General features: G+C 37.0%; 1 protein-coding gene across 2 annotated transcripts in view; it reads left to right on the top strand.

The window, feature by feature from the left end:
- The window catches only part of NELL2 (neural EGFL like 2), a 363,845-nt gene that overhangs the window by 326,912 nt on the left and 18,449 nt on the right, over positions 1–18,484 (top strand). For both annotated transcript variants that reach the window (XM_082349392.1, XM_082349391.1), the window contains exon 17: positions 2,534–2,674. In XM_082349392.1, the coding sequence (XP_082205518.1) occupies positions 2,534–2,674 (141 nt within the window). The remainder of the gene's footprint in view (positions 1–2,533; positions 2,675–18,484) is intronic.

The raw sequence follows: 18,484 nt of genomic DNA, 5'->3' as shown, positions 1-18,484 counted from the left end.
TATTCAGTAAGTATTGAATGATAAATTAGTGAGTGACATATATATTTGAATATCTATCCTCTAAAATACTACTTAGTATTAATAGTCAAATAATGATACTCAGATTGTATAGGAAAATACATTATGGCCAGCACATGTTTCAATCCCCAGTCTTCAGGGAATATGCACTAATATACTGTGTAACATTTCTATTAAACTTTAATGGATATAGATCAAGGAAGGTTGCTGTAATATAAACAAAGAGAAATGGGGATGAAGCAGTATAGGAGTGGGCCTGGTGATTAGAAAGAGTGACAGGAGAAAATGAGTGAGGAGTAAATATTGAAAGATATATCTGTGTCATGTGACCTGAGGTAACCCTTGTGTTGCAGCAAGAAAAAATAACTAAATTAAAGGGTAAGTAAGAGATATGAAGGTTGCTTCAGTGGATAAGGCTCTGTTCTATTAATATTTACTTCCAAATCACCAATGCTAATGACCAAATCATTCTAAAATGAGGTACTCTAAACATCCCCCTCCTGACCTTCCAACAAACTCATTTCTAAAGCTTAAATTCCAGCCTGTTTTCTTTTGTCCATGCACTTAAGAAATGACATAACCAATTTCCTGCATCTTTTGGGTTAGAAGAAAAGCCCATATAAAGCTGAAATGAGCATAGCATTTTAGTCCCATTTATAAATCATCAGTTAGGGAGGCCCCTGAAGTACAGATAGGCTGTTTCATAAAACCTATGAGGCCTTAGTAAATGGAAGCAATCCACATCAGCTATGTGTCAGGAAGTCAATGCTTAGCTGATTTGGCCACTAACAATTATTTTGACAATAGGAATTACTAACTGTAAGGAACTGACTCTTAGAAGAGAAACCACAGAGGCAAATCACTCATAGTTCAGAAATAATGTTAAAATTTTGCAATCATATAAAATATTTATTTTGGCTTACTACCTAATCTAAGAGAATGGTTTGTGCCTTGTTTTACTGAAGGAACTCTGGGCTTATCAAGAAGTATATGAGTGATGACTTTTTTTTCTTTTAAAAATCTTACTTATTCAAATATTTGTCTCTTTAAAAATTGAACATAGTAAAAGAGGAAATTTTAAAAGAAAATGAAAGAAATATATACTTCCAAGAATTTGAAGTTAGATGAGACTAAGAAGGCAGTAGATACTGCTGAGCTGGAGTGGATTGTCTGGGAGGAAAGGACTCTAAAAAGTATCTGATCTTCCCATCAATAGGAGGGACTTGTCATGCTGGTCACCGCAGCAGGGAATATGATGCAGGTGCGGAAAACATATAAGAAAAGGCTATTCTACCTTGGCGAGTGGAATCTGCAGTCATGGCAAAGGGTTGTCAAGATGGATATTTTTGGCAGCTGTGATGGTACGGTGCCGTCAGATCATTTAGCAAGGTCTGAGGCAACCCCAAAGCACCCAGAAACCCAGAAGGTATTAAGAAGAAGGGGACACTCTGTAAGGCAACTCTAGGAATTACTTTTTCCTCTATGACTGATTAAAGAGACTTGGATGGACATCAGATGTTCCCATTAATCAATAGACTGAATAAGAAGAATAAAAGTCTCACAACATTTGGGAATAGTAATAAGCCACTGGAGGAAATATATGAAACTCAAGATACATGCTCTGTTTGTTTAGACAATTTTGCCAATTTCAGCCTGTGTCTACTTGTATGAAGGAGCACACACCAGAAAGTCAGGCAAACATGAACTCTTAGGTGACCTTGGTTAAATCCCATAATTTCCTTTTGCCTCATTTTTTTTCATATGTTCAATATGCTGTCTAAATGGCAAGATTTTTTTTTTTGAGGATTGAATGAAGTAATGATATATGTGAAACACATTAAAAGGTGACATAGATGGGATATATTCTCCAAAATCTGAAGCATGTTGATGCATGAATGCTATTGCCATATACTGGAGATTATGTTGATAGTAATAAGAGACCCTAAAATTTCAGTGGCTTAAAGCAAAAAAGTTCGTTTCTTGCTCATACTCTACGTCCACCCCAACTAGAGGAGGAATGTGCCCCATATCGTCTTCACTCAGGACTCAGGCTGATCTTCAGAGCTTCTGGAAATCGCTGGTCATTGTGATGGGGGAAAGGTATGTGTGAATCACACACTGCATCTTTAAGGCTCTCTCTGGAAGTGACACATGTCATTCCCTAATTGACTTCAGGAAGTCACACGGCAATCCTAGCTTGTGTCCAGAAGAAGAGCTGGAAATATTTGGTGAGCAGCACTAATGACTATCACAGATGGTTTCTTTCCAGTTTCTACAGTTGGATGACTTTTGCAACAGAGAAGCTGTCTAGGTGTTTCTCCTATTGCTAATACCACTACATTCTTTCTGTATAGCTTTCAACAACCAAGTAGACTTTCTTGATTTTATGTTTTCTCAGTTTTAAGGATTTGCTGGCACTAAATATTTTAGTAGCCATCTAACAGAATATTTTAGTTTCTTTGAGAGAAAGGCAGCAATTGTATAACATCCCGTTCCTGTTTTCTTTCCCAAATAGACATTGATGAGTGCTCTGATGGCTTTGTTCAGTGTGACAGCCGTGCTAACTGCATCAACCTGCCTGGATGGTACCACTGTGAGTGCAGAGATGGCTACCATGACAATGGGATGTTTTCACCAAGTGGAGAATCATGTGAAGGTCAGTACAAGGAGAAGACCTAAAGTTTAAAGTCTTAAAATTGAGGAAAATGCAGTAAGATGTAAATAGTAGACATTGATCTAATACTTAAGGTATTGGTGATTTTTGCTGTGTGTTTATACAACAGTGATTAGAAACATGTTAAAATCTAACTTTCTCTTGCTAATTATGATAACTGATTTTTAGATAATTAAAACTTGCAATAGTAAACCAATTTTCTGTGGATACTGTTGAAGGGTGTTTTAGAATGAATAAACCCATAATGTCAGATAAATTTTTTAAATGGCAGCATGTAAAAATCTGACCCAAAAAAGAGCTAGAAAAAAATAGATGAGGAAAGCAGGATAGAGGGAAAATGAGGCTAGAGGAAATACAATGATGATATGGCCAAGGGAAACATAATGCATGCTACTCTGGGCTATTCCTAATGTATCACTTACCTGGCAAAGTCAGAGATATTTAGTGAATGTTGGATACAGAAGATATGGTCCCTGCTTCACAGAAGATGTCAATCTAATAAGAGTGGAAATTTGAAAAGATTATATTCAATTATTTACCATGAATTTTGACTTATTTTCAGTGAATTGACAACTCTGCTCCCTTGTATCCTCTATTAAGGGGCACGATAGTTAGGAGGCAGGCAGAGTAAGCAAAGCACAGTGAATAATTGTCAGGGAAACCACCCATACTAAAAGGCTTTGGCATAGGATTGGAAAACAAAACAAACCTCAAGAAGTCATTATTTTCTCCATTGGTGTTTACACCTTCATAGAGTAACAGCCTAAGAGAATGATGCGGCTAAAATGACACAGTCGATGAAAGGCTTGGAGAATCTGACTTAGCAGTGCTTGACGCTTAAATGATGAGATGTCTTTTATCCTTGGGCCTCAAGAGGTTTTCACACAGAGAAAAGTGAAACAGACTTGGATGATAGATGCCAAGGCTCCCAGCGTGCTTTGCCAGCAGCTGCAGAGCTCTGGACCTTGAGCGGAACGTTCATCTGGATTGTTACACGGAATGGGAACGGTACTGCCTTACCAGGGGCTAAAACCTGGCATTTGCAAATAACCACTTAGCTGTGTCTGAAGGCTCTACCTGGCACTTGTGAATGTTCCAGAATGCGTACTTCCAGCCCTGTAGAGAATGCCATTCAAGAAGCCGATCAAACCGTGTGATTTTGCCCTTCCCTGATAGAATATTTTGCCTGTTTTCTATAGTATATTATGAGGAAGAAGTCTTCAATGCTACCTTTTTAAGATTGTCTTTTATTTTATTTTAAGTTACATACATAAAGAATGAATACAAGCTGATTATAAATAATTCAAATCATACAGAAATATATAGAGCAAAGCTGAAAATGTATCTTTATTTCATCTCCCCCTTTTTCCCATCCCTTCCTCTTCTGCTCTAGGGGTAACCTGTGTTTAATTTTGCTTGGTATCCTTTTCTGTGCATCAGAATGTAACTAGAAAAAATACATACCTCTGCTGACTATCTTACTTTATATTTGCAACTGCTTTCACTATCTTTTAAATTTATGACCACGTCTCAAGAGGGCTGTATTAGTTATCTATTGATGCGTTAAAAGTTACCCCCAAAACTTAGACACTGAAAACAACAAAAGTCATCTCACAACTTCTGTGGGTAAGGAATCTATGCACAGCTTAACTGAATGCCTCTGGTTCAAGGTTTCTAATGAGGTTACTACCATCAAGTTGTTGCCCAGGAATGTGATCTCATCTTGAAGACTTGTCTGGGATAGGAGTGGAGAGAATGAAGGTCACTCATGTGGCTATTGGCAGGCCTTGTTTCCTTAACACATAAGCTACTCCACAGGGCTGGGGGCTGGCTTCCCCTAGAATAAGCAGGTGCCCAAAATGGCAGCCACAGTCTTTCCATAACTGAATCTCAGATGTGACATTTCATCACTTCTCCCATAGTCTATTTGTTAGAAGCCAGTCAGTAAGTCCAAGGGGAGAGGATTACACAAGCGTGTGAATATTAAATGGTGAGGATCGTTGGAGGCCATCTTGTAAACTACCTGCTCTGAGGACCATCGATATCACGCAGTATTCCTACTTTATTTCTTTAGTTACTTTCCCCTGCATACCGTCTTCCGTCTCCTCAAATCTTAGATACCACTTTCTTTCTCTTCTTTCTCTGTCGATAACTCTGCTTATTTAACTGAGAAAAAAGAAGTACTTCACTTTTCCACTAAACATATGGTATGATATACAGTAAAGATGTAACGGTCAGGACAAAATGACAAAACATAATTAGTGCATTCATTGGTGTCCAAAAGTAACAAAGTGAAACTAGCCATTAAAATAACACATGATAAAGATGAATATAGGGAAGTAAAGGATTCTATGAAATGCCTACACAGAAAAGGCTTTTTGAGGAAATTCCGTAAATACAGAAAGAATGGGAAATCTTATTTTTTTAAAAAGAACCACAATTCTAGAAAGATGATTCTATTATTATCTTCCAGTATAATTTATAATGATTATCATAAAAATCTACTACTCTTTCAGAAGACAGTGTGCTCTGAAGAATACTTTTAAAAGAACCCACCTATGTTGTATAAAACAAGAGAGAACTAAAGTGCTTCTTTTTAACAACTATCTATTTACTGCAATTTCAGTGATTTGTAGAATTGTAATATTAGTATTTAGAAGGATGCAATTTTAAGAGTGTGATTATATCTGAGCAGGTTCCATTTTTCTGTGCTGGGGGAAAAGAAAAGAAGCATTTCAACGTGGACAAAGCCACAGCAGTGGGTTTACAATTATGCTGAAGTATAATATTCATATTTGAAAATGTGAATAAATAACTTTGCACTGTTTCACTACTTTTTAGGCTGTGTAATCTACAAATACATGTTTATAAACTGCATTCATACAAAGTGTAAACTGTTTTGCTCATCCATTTACCTCAGAGGTGTAGACATTTAATTGCCAGGTAATGTACAAGGGTACCATTTTCCTTGTCCATATCATCATTCCTAATGTGCCTGAAAATTTGTCTCTCTCTGAGGATAAAGCCCAGTATTTTTTTTTCCAGGTAAGAATATTGTATTTTCATGCCCACATTTCCCTTTATTTAAAGCTTTTATTTCTGGATTATCTTTATGCTTGGTGAGGATTTTTTGAACTTGTATGACCCCAAAAAAATGTTTATAGGGTAACATCTTTTGAGTATTATGTTCAAGCCAAATACTATAAATTCTAAACTTAAATCAGGGAAAAGTATGAAAATGAAATGAATCTATTTCGACTCAAGAAGTGGTTACTGAATCTATGCACAGGTACCTTGAGGTACTTTACCAGGCACCTGCTGTGAAGAAATATAAAGGAGGTATGATCACTGCTTTCAGCTTGCAGTCGAGATAAAATATGTACAGTAACAACTGTCATACAAGATAGAATATAGTAAGTTTTTCAATAGAGGAGAAAGCTGCAAAGTTGAAAATGATGAATACATAAGAAAAGTATGAATTCAGAGCCATAATGAAACAAAGAGAGAAATTATTTCCTGTTGGGATCAAGAAAGGATTGAATATCTAGCATTGTTTCAGGACTTAAGTATGATGTGATTATTGGCTCATTGAGATAGGGAAAGAGAGTGCCAGCAAAGGAAGTAGCTTTAAATGCCTTTCTCATAAGTTTGAACTTGAGTCTGAAAGTCTATTTTTGAGAAAGAGAATGATGAAAGTGTATCTCCACCAAATCTATATTTTGGCCCAGTCCTATTTTCTGAATTCCAGACCCACATATCCAGCTGGATAGCTCTACCTGGAAGCCCAGAGGAAAGTGTATTTCAACATGTCAAACTAACTCATGTCTTTGCTCATCCCTGCCACCTACTTCCACTCTCCAGCAAAATCTTGCTCTTCTTTGTATAAATAGCATCAACCAAATTTTCCAAGCGGGAAATCTAATCATTCATGACCCTTCTCTCACCCTAGTCTTTGAAGCCAACAAATCACTAAGAAGTTGCTGTATCTTTGTTGTTTCTATCTTGGAAGATTTTAGTTTTGTTGTTTCTTTCTATGCATCCCCACTGCTACTATTCAATACAGCATTATGCCTACGAGCGCAGACTTGGAGCCTGACAGCTTGGGTTCCCATCTGGGCTGTATACCTTACTAGCTGTGTGACCCTGAGAAAGTTATTCAACATGTCTAGGCCTCAATTTCCTGATCTATACAATGGAGATAATGATGGTACCTTTCACGGTTGTTGTGAGTCATTATATGAAATGAGTCATTTTACGAAAGTACTTAGAATTTGATACATACCAACCACTATATAAGTGTTTCCTTTTATTATATGACCATCTCTTTCCTGGAATACTGAACAGTCTATTAATCGGTCTCCTAGCTTCAATTTCTAATCCATTTAAATCCCTTTTCCACAGTGAAGCCAAAGGACCCTTTCAAAAATGGATATCTGATTATGATTTTTTTTTTTTTTGCAATTCCCAAAAATGACATTTTATTGTCTTTAAGATAAGGTTCAAATTTCTTACAACATGACTTTTAACTGATCCCTAAGAACCTCTTCAGCTGCATGTCTACCCACTCTGCTCTCCCTAGACATTCAAGTCATACCAATACTTCTGATCCTCTAACACATCTTGATGGCTCTGAACATTGGGACTCAAACACACCCTTACCTCTGACTAGACCAGTCTTTACCTCCTCTTTGCTTGGCTAAATCTTATTCATACTGTAACTGCCACACCTGGAGAATGTGTATGTGGGCAGAAGAAACATCCAAAAAGAGCTACCAGTGTGATAGGAAGCAAGTAAAGGACATTTATCAGGGAGAGGGAAGGACCTGTGTCAAAAGCTGCTGCTAGCTCAAGTTCGACGGGAAGTGAGACTTGACCACTGGCTTCAGCAACATTATTTCTCCAATCACTCACTAAAGCATGTATCAGTATTTGTTTTTTGAATTTTATTTTACTTATTTTTTTATACAGCAGGTTATTAGTTCTCCATTTTATACATATTAGTGTATATATATCAATCCCAATCTCCCACTTCATCCCACCACCCCCCACCCGCCACTTTCCCCCCTTGGTATCCATACATTTGTTCTCTATATCTGTGTCTGCCCTGCACACTGGTTCATCTGTACCATTTTTCTAGCTTCCACATATATGTGTTAATATACGATATTTGTTTTTTTCTTTCTGACTTACTTCACTCTGTATGACAGTCTCTAGATCCATCCACGTCTCTACAAATGACCCAGTTTTGTTCCTTTTTATGGCTGTGTAATCTTCCATTGTATATATGTACCACAATTTCTTTATCCATTTATCTGTCAATGGGCATTTAGGTTGCTTCCATGACCTGGTGATTGTAAATAGAGCTGCAATGAACATTGGGGGGTGCATGTGTCTTTTTGAATTATGGTTTTCTCTGTGTATATGCCCAATAGTGGGATGCTGGGTCATATGGTAATTCTATTTTTAGTTTTTTAAGGAACCTCCATACTGTTCCCAATAGTGGCTGTATCAATTTACATTCCCACCAACAGTGCAAGAGGGTCCCCTTTTCTCCACACCCTCTCCAGCATTTGTTGTTTGTAGATTTTCTGATGAAGCCCATTCTAACTGGTGTGAGGTGATACCTCATTGCAGTTTTGATTTGCATTTCTCTAATAATTAGTGATGTTGAGCAGCTTTTCATGTGCTTCTTGGCCATCTGTATGTCTTCTTTGGAGAAATGTCTATTTAGGTCTTCTACCCATTTTTGGATTGGGTTTTTTGTTTTTTTAATATTGAGCTGCATGAGCTGTATATATATTTTGGAGATTAATCCTTTATCCGTTGATTCGTTTGCAAATATGTTCTCCCATTCTGAGGGTTGTCTTTTGGTCTTCTTTGTAGTTTCCTTTGCTTTGCAAAAGCTTTTAAGTTTCATTAGGTCCCATTTGTTTATTTTTGTTTTTATTTCCATTACTCTAGGAGGTGGGTCAAAAAAGGTCTTGCTGTGATTTATGTCAAAGAGTGTTCTTCTATGTTTTCCTCTAAGAGTTTTATAGTGTCCAGTCTTACATTTAGTTCTCTAATCCATTTTGAGTTTACTTTTGCGTATGGTGTTAGGGAGTGTTCTAATTTCATTCTTTTACATGTGGCTGTCCAGTTTTCCCAGCACCACTTATTGAAGAGGCTGTCTTTTCTCCATTGTATATTCTTGCCTCCTTTATCAAAAATAAGGTGACCATATGTGCGTGGGTTTATCTCTGGGCTTTCTATCCTGTTCCATTGATCTATATTTCTGGTTTTGTGCCAGTAGCATATTGTCTTGATTACTGTAGCTTTGTAGTATAGTCTGAAGTCAGGGAGTCTGATTCCTCCAGCTCCGGTTTTTTCCTTCAAGACTGCTTTGGCTATGCAGGGTCTTTTGTGTCTCCATAGAAATTTTAACATTTTTTGTTCTAGTTGTGTAAAAAATGCCATTGGTAATTTGATAGGGATTGCATTGAATCTGTAGATTGCTTTCAGTAGTATGGTCATTTTCACAATATTGATTCTTCCAATCCAAGAACATGGTATATCTCTCCATCTGTTTATATCATCTTTAATTTCTTTCATCAGTGTCTTATAGTTTTCTGCATACAGGTCTTTTGTCTCCCTAGGTAGGTTTATTCCTAGGTATTTTATTCTTTTTGTTGCAATGGTAAATGGAGGGTTTCCTTAATTTCTCTTTCAGATTTTTCATCATTAGTGTATAGGAATGCAAGAGATTTATGTGCATTAATTTTGTATCCTCCAACTTTACTAAATTCATTGATTAGCTCTAGTAGTTTTCTGGCAGCATCTTTAAGATTCTCTATGTATAGTATCATCTCATCTGCAAACAGTGACAGTTTAACTTCTTCTTTTCCAATTTGTATTCCTTTTATTTCTTTTTCTTCTGTGATTGCTGTGGCTAGGATTTCCAAAACTGTGTCGAATAATAGTGGTGTGAGTGGACATCCTTATCTTGTTCCTCATCCTAGAGGTAATGCTTTCAGTTTTTCACCATTGAGAATAATGTTTGCTGTGGCATTGTCATATATGGCCTCTATTATGTTGAAGTAGCTTCCCTCTATGCCCACCTTCTGGAGAGTTTTTATCATAAATCGGTGTTGAATTTTGTCAAAAGCTTTTTCTGCATCTATTGAAATGATCATATGATTTTTATTCTTCAATTTGTTAATATGGTGTATCACATGGATTGATTTGCATATATTGAAGGATCCTTGCATCCTTGGGATAAATCCCACTTGATCATGATGTATGATCCTTTTAATGTGCTGTTGGATTCTGTTTGCTAGTATTTTGTTGACGATTTTTGCATCTATATTCAGCAGTGATATTGGTCTGTAATTTTCTTTTCTTGTAGTAACTTTGTCTGGTTTTGGTATCAGGGTGATGGTGGCCTCATAGAATGAGTTTAGGAGTGTTCCTTCCTCTGCAATTTTTTGGAAGAGTTTGAGAAGGATGGGTGTTAGCTGTTCTCCAAATGTTTGAAGAATTCACCTGTGAAGCCATCTGGTCCTGGACTTTTGTTTGTGGGAAGATTTTTAATCACATTTTCAATTTCATTATTTTGATTGGTCTGTTCATATTTTCTATTTCTTCCTGGTTCAGCCTTGGAAGATTATACCTTTCTAAGAATTTGTCCATTTCTTCCAGGTTTTCCATTTTATTGGCATAGAGTTGCTTGTAGTAGTCTCTTAGGATGCTTTGTATTTCTGCGGTGTCTGTTGCAACTTCTCCTTTTTCGTTTCAAATTTTATTGATTTGAGTCCTCTCCCTCATTTTCTTGATGAGTCTGGCTAATGGTTTATCAATTTTGTTTATCTTCTCAAAGAAACAGCTTTTAGTTTTATTGATCTTTGCTATTGTTTTCTTTGTTTCTATTTCATTTATTTCTGCTCTGATCGTCATGATTTCTTTCCTTCTACTAAGTTTGTGTTTTGTTTGTTCTTCGTTCTCTAGTTCCTTTAGGTGTAAGTTTAGATTGTTTATTTGAGATGTTTGTTGTTTCTTCAGGTAGGATTGTATTGCTATAAACTTCCCTCTTAGAACTGCTTTTGCGTCATCCCAAAGGTTTTGGATCATTGTGTTTTCATTGTCCTTTGTCTCTCAGTACTTTTTTTGCTTTCCTCTTTTTTTTTTTTTAAATTAATTTTTTTATATAGCACGTTCTTATTAGTCATCCATTTTATACACAACAGTGTATACATGTCAATCCCAATCTCCCAATTCATCACACCACCACCCTCCCCACACCGCTGCTTTCCCCCCTTGGTGTCCATACGTTTTTTCTCTACTTCTGTGTCTCAATTTCTGCCCTGCAAACAGGTTCATCTGTACCATTTTCTAGGTTCCAAACATATGCGTTAATATGTGATATCTGTTTTTCTCTTTCTGACTTACTTCACTCTGTATGACAGTCTCTAGATGCATCCATGTCTCTACAAGTGACCCAATTTCGTTCCTTTTTTTTTTCTTTTTAACATCTTTATTGGATATAATTGCTTTACAATGGTATGTCAGTTTCTGCTTTATAACAAAGTGAATCAGTTATACATATACATATGTCCCCATATCTCTTCCCTCTTGCATCTCCCTCCCTCACACCCTCCTTATCTGACCCCTGTAGGTGGTCGCAAGGACCGAGCTGACCTCCCTGTGTTATGCAATTGCTTCCCACTAGCTATCTATTTTACGTTTGGTAGTGTATATATGTCCATGTCACTCTCTCGCTTTGTCCCAGCTTACCCTTCCCCCTCCCCGTATCCTCAAGTCCATTCTCTAGTAAGTCTGTGTCTTTATTCCCATCTTGTCCCTAGGTTCTTCATGACCATTTTTTCTTTTTTAAATTCCATATATATGTGCTAGCATACGGTATTTGTTTTTCTCTTTCTGACTTACTTCACTCTGTATGACAGACTCTAGGTCCATCCACCTCACTACAAATAACTCAATTTCGTTTCTTTTTATGGCTGAGTAATATTCCATTGTATATATGTGCCAATCTTCTTTATCCATTCATCTGTTGATGGACACTTAGGTTGCTTCCATGTCCTGGCTATTGTAAATAGAGCTGCAATGAACATTTTGGTACATGACTCTTTTTGAATTATGGTTTTCTCAGGGTTTACGCCCAGTAGTGAGATTGCTGGGTGGTATGGTAGTTCTATTCTTATATTTCTAAGGAACCTCCATACTGTTCTCCATAGTGGCTGTATCAATTTACATTCCCACCAACAGTGGAAGGGGTTCCCTTTTCTCCACACCCTCTCCAGCATTTATTGTTTGTAGATTTTTTGATGATGGCCATTCTGACCAGTGTGAGATGATATCTCATTGTAGTTTTCATTTGCATTTCTCTAATGATTAATGATGTTGAGCATTCTTTCATGTCCCTGTTGGCAATCTGTATATCTTTTTGGAGAAATATCTATTTAGGTCTTCTCCCCATTTTTGGGTTGGGTTGTTTGTCTTTTTGATATTGAGCTGCTTGTAAATTTTGGAGATTAATGCTTTGTCAGTTGCTTCATTTGCAAATATTTTCTCCCATTCTGAGGGCTGTCTTTTGGTCTTCTTTGTGGTTTCCTTTGCTGCGCAAAAGCTTTTAAGTTTCATTAGGTCCCATGTGTTTATTTTTGGTTTTATTTCCATTACTCTAGGAGGTGGGTCAAAAAGGATCTTGCTGTGATTTATGTCAAAGAGTGTCCTGCCTATGTTTTCCTCTAAGAGTTTGATAGTGTATGGCCTTACATTTAGGTCTTTAATCCATTTTGAGTTTATTTTGCGTATGGTGTTAGAGAGTGTTCTAATTTCATTCTTTTACATGTAGCTGTCCAGTTTTCCCAGCACCAGCTATTGAAGAGGCTGTCTTTTCTCCACTGTATATTCTTGTCTCCTTTATCAAAGATAAGGTGACCATATGTGCATGGGTTTATCTCTGGGCTTTCTATCCTGTTCCATTGATCTATATTTCTGGTTTTGTGCCAGTAGCATATTGTCTTGATTGCTGTAGCTTTGTAGTATAGTCTGAAGTCAAGGAGCCTGATTCCTCCAGCTCCGTTTTTCTTTCTCAAGATTGCTTTGGCTATTCGGGGTCTCTTGCATTTCCATACAAATTGTGAAATTTTTTGTTCTAGTTCTGTGAAAAATGCCAGTGGTAGTTTTATAGGGATTGCATTGAATCTGTAGATTGCTTTGGGTAGTAGAGTCATTTTCACAATGTTGATTCTTCCGATCCAAGAACATGGTATATCTCTCCATCTATTTGTATCACCTTTAATTTCTTTCATCAGTGTCTTATAATTTTCTGCATACAGGTCTTTTGTCTCCTTAGGTAGGTTTATTCCTAGATATTTTATTCTTTTTGTTGCAGTGGTAAATGGGAGTGTTTTCTTAATTTCACTTTCAGATTTTTCATCCTTAGTGTGTAGGAATGAAAGAGATTTCTGTGCATTAATTTTGTATCCTGCTACGTTACCAAATTCATTGATTAGCTCTAGTAGTTTTCTGATAGCTTCTTTAGGATTCTCTATGTATAGTATCATGTCATCTGCAAACAGTGACAGCTTTACTTCTTCTATTCTGATTTGGATTCCTTTTATTTCTTTTTCTTCTCTGATTGCTGTGGCTGAAACTTCCAAAACTATGTTGAATATAGTAGTGAGAGTGGGCAACCTTGTCTTGTTCCTGATCTTAGTGGAAATGGTTTCAGTTTTTCACCATTGAGGACGATGTTGGCTGTGGGTTTGTCATATATGGCCTTTATTATGTTGAGGAAAGTTCCCTCTATGCCTACTTTCTGCAGGGTTTTTATCATAAATGGGTGTTGAATTTTGTCGAAAGCTTTCTCTGCATCTGTTGAGATGATCATATTGTTTTCCCCTTAAATTTGTTAATATGGTGTATCATATTGATGGATTTGCCTATATTGAAGAATCCTTGCATTTCTGGGATGAACCGCACTTGATCATGGTGTATGATCCTTTTAATGTGCTGTTGGATTCTGTTTGCTTGTATTTTGTTGAGGATTTTTCCATCTATCTTCATCAGTGATATTGACCTGTAGTTTTCTTTCTTTGTGACATCTTTGTCTGGTTTTGGTATCAGAGTGATGGTGGCCTCGTAGAATGAGTTTAGGAGGGTTCCTCCCTCTCCTATATTTTGGAAGAGTTTAAGAAGGATAGATCTTATCTCTTCTCTAAATATTTGATAGAATTTGACTGTGAAGCCATCTGGTCCTGGGCTTTTGTTTGTTGGAAGATTTTTAATCACAGTTTCAATTTCAGTGCTTGTGATTGACCTGTTCATATTTTCTATTTCTTCCTGGTTCAGTCTCGGAAAGTTGTGCATTTCTAAGAATTTGTCCATTTCTTCCAGGTTGTCCATTTTATTGACATATAGTTACTTGTAGTAATCTCTCATGATCCTTTGTATTTCTGCAGTGTCAGTTGTTACTTCTCCTTTTTCATTTCTAATTATATTGATTTGAGTCTTCTCCCTTTTTTTCTTGATGAGTCTTGCTAATGGTTTATCAATTTTGTTTATCTTCTCAAAGAACCAGATTTTAGTTTTTATTGATCTTTGCTATCGTTTCCTTCATTTCTTTTTCATTTATTTCTGCTCAGATCTTTATGATTTCTTTCCTTCTGCTAACTTTGGGGTTTTTTTGTGCTTATTTCTCTAATTGCTTTAGGTGTAAGGTTAAGTTGTTTATCTGACATGTTTCTTGTTTCTTAAGGTAGGATTGTATTGCTATAAACTTCCCTCTTAGAACTTCTTGGGCTGCATTCCATAGGTTTTGGGTCATCGTGTTTTCATTGTCATTTGTTTCTAGGTATTTTTTGATATCCTCTTTGATTTCTTCAGTGATCTCTTGGTTATTAAGTAGTGTAATGTTTAGCCTCCATGTGTTTGTATTTTTTATAGATTTTTTCCTGTAAGTGATATCAAGTCTCATAGTGTTGTGGTTGGAAAAGATACTTGATACGATTTCAGTTTTCTTAAATTTACCAAGGCTTGATTTGTGACCCAAGATATGATCTCTCCTGAAGAATGTTCCATGAGCACTTGAGAAGAATGTGTATTCTGTTGTTTTTGGATGGAATGTCCAATAAATATCAATTAAGTCCATCTTGTTTATTGAATCATTTAAAGCTTGTGTTTCCTTATTTACTTGCATTTTCGATGATCTGTCCATTTGTGAAAGTGGGGTGTTAAATAAAGTCCCCTACTATGATTGTGTTGCTGTCGATTTCCCCTTTTATGGCTGTTAGTATTTGCCTTATGTATTGAGGTGCTCCAATGTTGGGTGCAAAAACATTTACAATTGTGATATCTTCTTGAATTGATCCCTTGATCATTATGTAGTGTCCTTCTTTGTGTGTTGTAATAGCCTTGATTTAAAGTCTATTTTGTCTGATATGAGAATTGCTACTCCAGCTTTCTTTTGATTTCCATTTGCATGGAATATCTTTTTCCATCCCCTCACTTTCAGTCTGTATGTGTCCCTAGGTCTGAAGTGGGTCTCTTATAGACAGCTTACGTATAGGTCTTGTTTTTGTATCCATTCAGCCCCTCTATGTCTTTTGGTTGGAGCATTTAATCCTTTCACATTTAAGGTAATTATCGATATGTATGTTCCTATTACCATTTTCTTAATTGTTTTGGGGTTGTTATTGTAGGTCTTTTCCTTCTCCTGTGTTTCCTGCCTAGAGAAATTCCTTTAGCATTTGTTGTAAAGCTGGTTTGGTTGTGCTGAATTCTCTTAGCTTTTTCTTGTATGTTAAGGTTTTAATTTCTCCGTCAAATATGAATGAGATCCTTACTGGGTAGAGTAATCTTGGTTGTAGGTTTTTCCCTTTCATCACTTTAAACATGTCCTGCCACTCCCTTCTGGCTTGCAGAGTTTCTGCTGAAAGATCTGCTGTTTACCTTATGGGAATTCCCTTGTGTGTTATTTGTTGTTTTTTCCTTGCTGCTTTTAATATTTTTTCTTTGTATTTAATTTTTGATAGTTTGATTAATTTGTGTCTTGGCGTGTTTCTCCTTGGATTTATTCTGTATGGGACTCTCTGTGCTTCCTGGACTTGATTAACTATTTTGTTTCCCGTATTAGGGAAGTTTTCAACTATAATCTCTTCATATATTTTCTCAGACCATTTGTTTTTCTCTTCTTCTTCTGGGACCCCTATGGTTCGAATGTTGGTGCGTTTCATATTGTCCGAGAGGTCTCTGAGACTGTCCTCAATTCTTTTTAGTCTTTTTTCTTTATTCTGCTCTGCCATAGTTATTTCCACTATTTTATCTTCCAGGTCACTTATCCGTTCTTCTGCCTCAGTTATTCTGCTATTGATCCCTTCTAGAGAATTTTTAATTTCACTTATTGTGTTGTTCATCACTGTTTGTTTGTTCTTTAGTTCTTCTAGGTCCTTGTTAAACATTTCTTGTATTTTCTCCATTCTATTTCCAACATAAATCATCTTGGATCATTTTGGATCATCTTTACTATCATTATTCTGAATTATTTTTCAGGTAGACTGCCTATTTCCTCTTCATTTGTTAGGTCTGGTGGGTTTTTGCCTTGCTCCTTCATCTATTGTGTGTTTCTCTGTCTTCTCATTTTGCTTAAGTTACTGTGTTTGGGGTCTCCTTTTCGCATGCTCCAGGTTCGTAGTTCCCTTTGGTGGTGGTGTCTGTCCCCAGTGGCTAAGGTTGGTTCAGTGGGTTGTGTTGGCTTCCTCGTGGAGGCGACTATTGACTGTGTTCTGGTTGATGAGGCTGGATCTTGACTTTCTGGTGGGCAGGTCCATGTCTGGTGGTGTGTTTTGGGGTGTCTTTGACCTTATTATGATTTTAGGCAGCCTCTCTGCTAATGGGTGGGGTTGTGTTCCTGTCTTGCTAGTTGTTTGTCATAGGATGTCCAGCACTGTAGCTTGCTGGTCGTTGGGTGGAGCTGGGTCTTGGCATTGAGATGGAGATCTCTGGGAGATTTTCGCTGTTTGATATTACATGGAGCTGGATGGTCTCTTGTGGACCAGTCCTGAACTTGGCTCTCCCACCTCAGAGGCACAGCCCTGATGCCTGGCTGGAGCACCAAGAGCCTGTCATCCACATGGCATTCCAGAACTTGCCAGCTTGTTATATTCTTCTATTCATCCTCCCTCTCTTCTCCTGCTAGTATTGGAGCGTCTCCTGCAGAGGTGGGGGACAGCTATGGCTCACTGCAGGGACAAAGACATGGCCGGCGGCAGTTCTGGAGAGTACTCACCGATGTGCGCCCTCCTGGAGGCTGCCATTTTCTTACCTTCATTCCTTTTTATGGCTGAGTAATATTCCATTGTATATATGTACTACAGCTTCTTTATCCATTTATCTGTCAATGGGCATTTAGGTTGCTTCCATGACCTGGCTGTTGTAAATAGTGCTGCAATAAACATTGGGGTGCATGTGTCTTTTTGAATTATAGTTTTCTCTGGGTATATGCCCAATAGTGGGATTGCTAAGTCATATGGTAATTGTATTTTTAGTTTTTTAAGGAACCTCCATACAGTTCTCCATAGTGGCTGTATCAATTTACATTTGCACCAACAGTGCAAGAGCTTTCCGTTTTCTCCACATCCTCTCCAGCATTTGTTGTTTGTAGATTTTCTGATGATGCCCATTCTAACTGCTGTGAGGTGATACCTAATTGTAGTTTTGATTTGCATTTCTCTAATAATTAGTGATGTTGAGCAGCTTTTCATGTGCTTCTTGGCCATGTGTTTGTCTTCTTTGGAGAAATGTTTTGTTTGTTCTTCTTTCTCTAGTTCCTTTAGGTGTAAGGTTAGATTGTTTATTTGAGCTGTTTGTTGTTTCTTGAGGTAGGATTGTACTGCTGTAAACTTCCCTCTTAGAACTGCTTTGGCTTCTTCCCATAGGTTTTGGATCATCGTGTTTTCATTGTCATTTGTCTTTAGGTATTTTTTGATTTCCTCTTTGATTTCTTCAGTGATGTCTTGGTTATTTAGTAATGTATTGTTTAGCCTCCATGTGTTTGTGTTTTTTACGTTTTTTATCCTGTAACTGATTTCTAATCTCATAGCGTTCTAGTCAGAAAAGATGCTTGATGTAATTTCAATTTTCTTAAATTTATTGAGGCTTGATTTGTGACCCAAGATGTGATCTATCCTGGAGAATGTTTCGTGAGCACTTGAGAAGAAAGTGTAATCTGCTGTTTTTGGATGGAATGTCCTATAAATATCAATTAAGTCTATCTGGTCTATTGTGTCATTTAAAGCTTGTGTTTCCTTATTAATTTTCTGTTTGGATTATCTGTCTATTGTTGTAAGTGAGGTGTCAAAGTCCCCCACTATTATTGTGTTACTGTCGATTTCCTTTTTTATAGCTGTTAGCAGTTGCCTTATGTATTGTGGTGCTCCTATGTCGGGTGCATATATATTTATAATTGTTATATCTTCTTCTTGGATTGATCCCTTGATCATTGTGCAGTGTCCTTCCTTATCTCTTGTAACATTCTTTATTTTGAAGTCTATTTTATGTGATATGAATATTGCTACTCCAGCTTTCTTTTGATTTCCATTTGCATGGAATATCTTTTTACATCCCCTCACTTTCAGTCTGTATGTGTCCCTAGGTCTGAAGTGGGTCTTTTGTACACAGCATATATGTGGGTCTTGTTTTTGTGTCCATTCAGTGAGCCTGTGTGTTTTGGTTGGAGCATTTAACCCATTCACGTTTAAGGGAATTACCGATATGTATGTACCTATGACCATT

The sequence above is a fragment of the Balaenoptera borealis genome, assembly GCF_965194805.1.
Source record: "Balaenoptera borealis genome assembly, chromosome: 13".
Classification (NCBI taxonomy): domain Eukaryota; kingdom Metazoa; phylum Chordata; class Mammalia; order Artiodactyla; family Balaenopteridae; genus Balaenoptera; species Balaenoptera borealis.
This window is presented reverse-complemented; position numbering and strand designations above follow the sequence as displayed.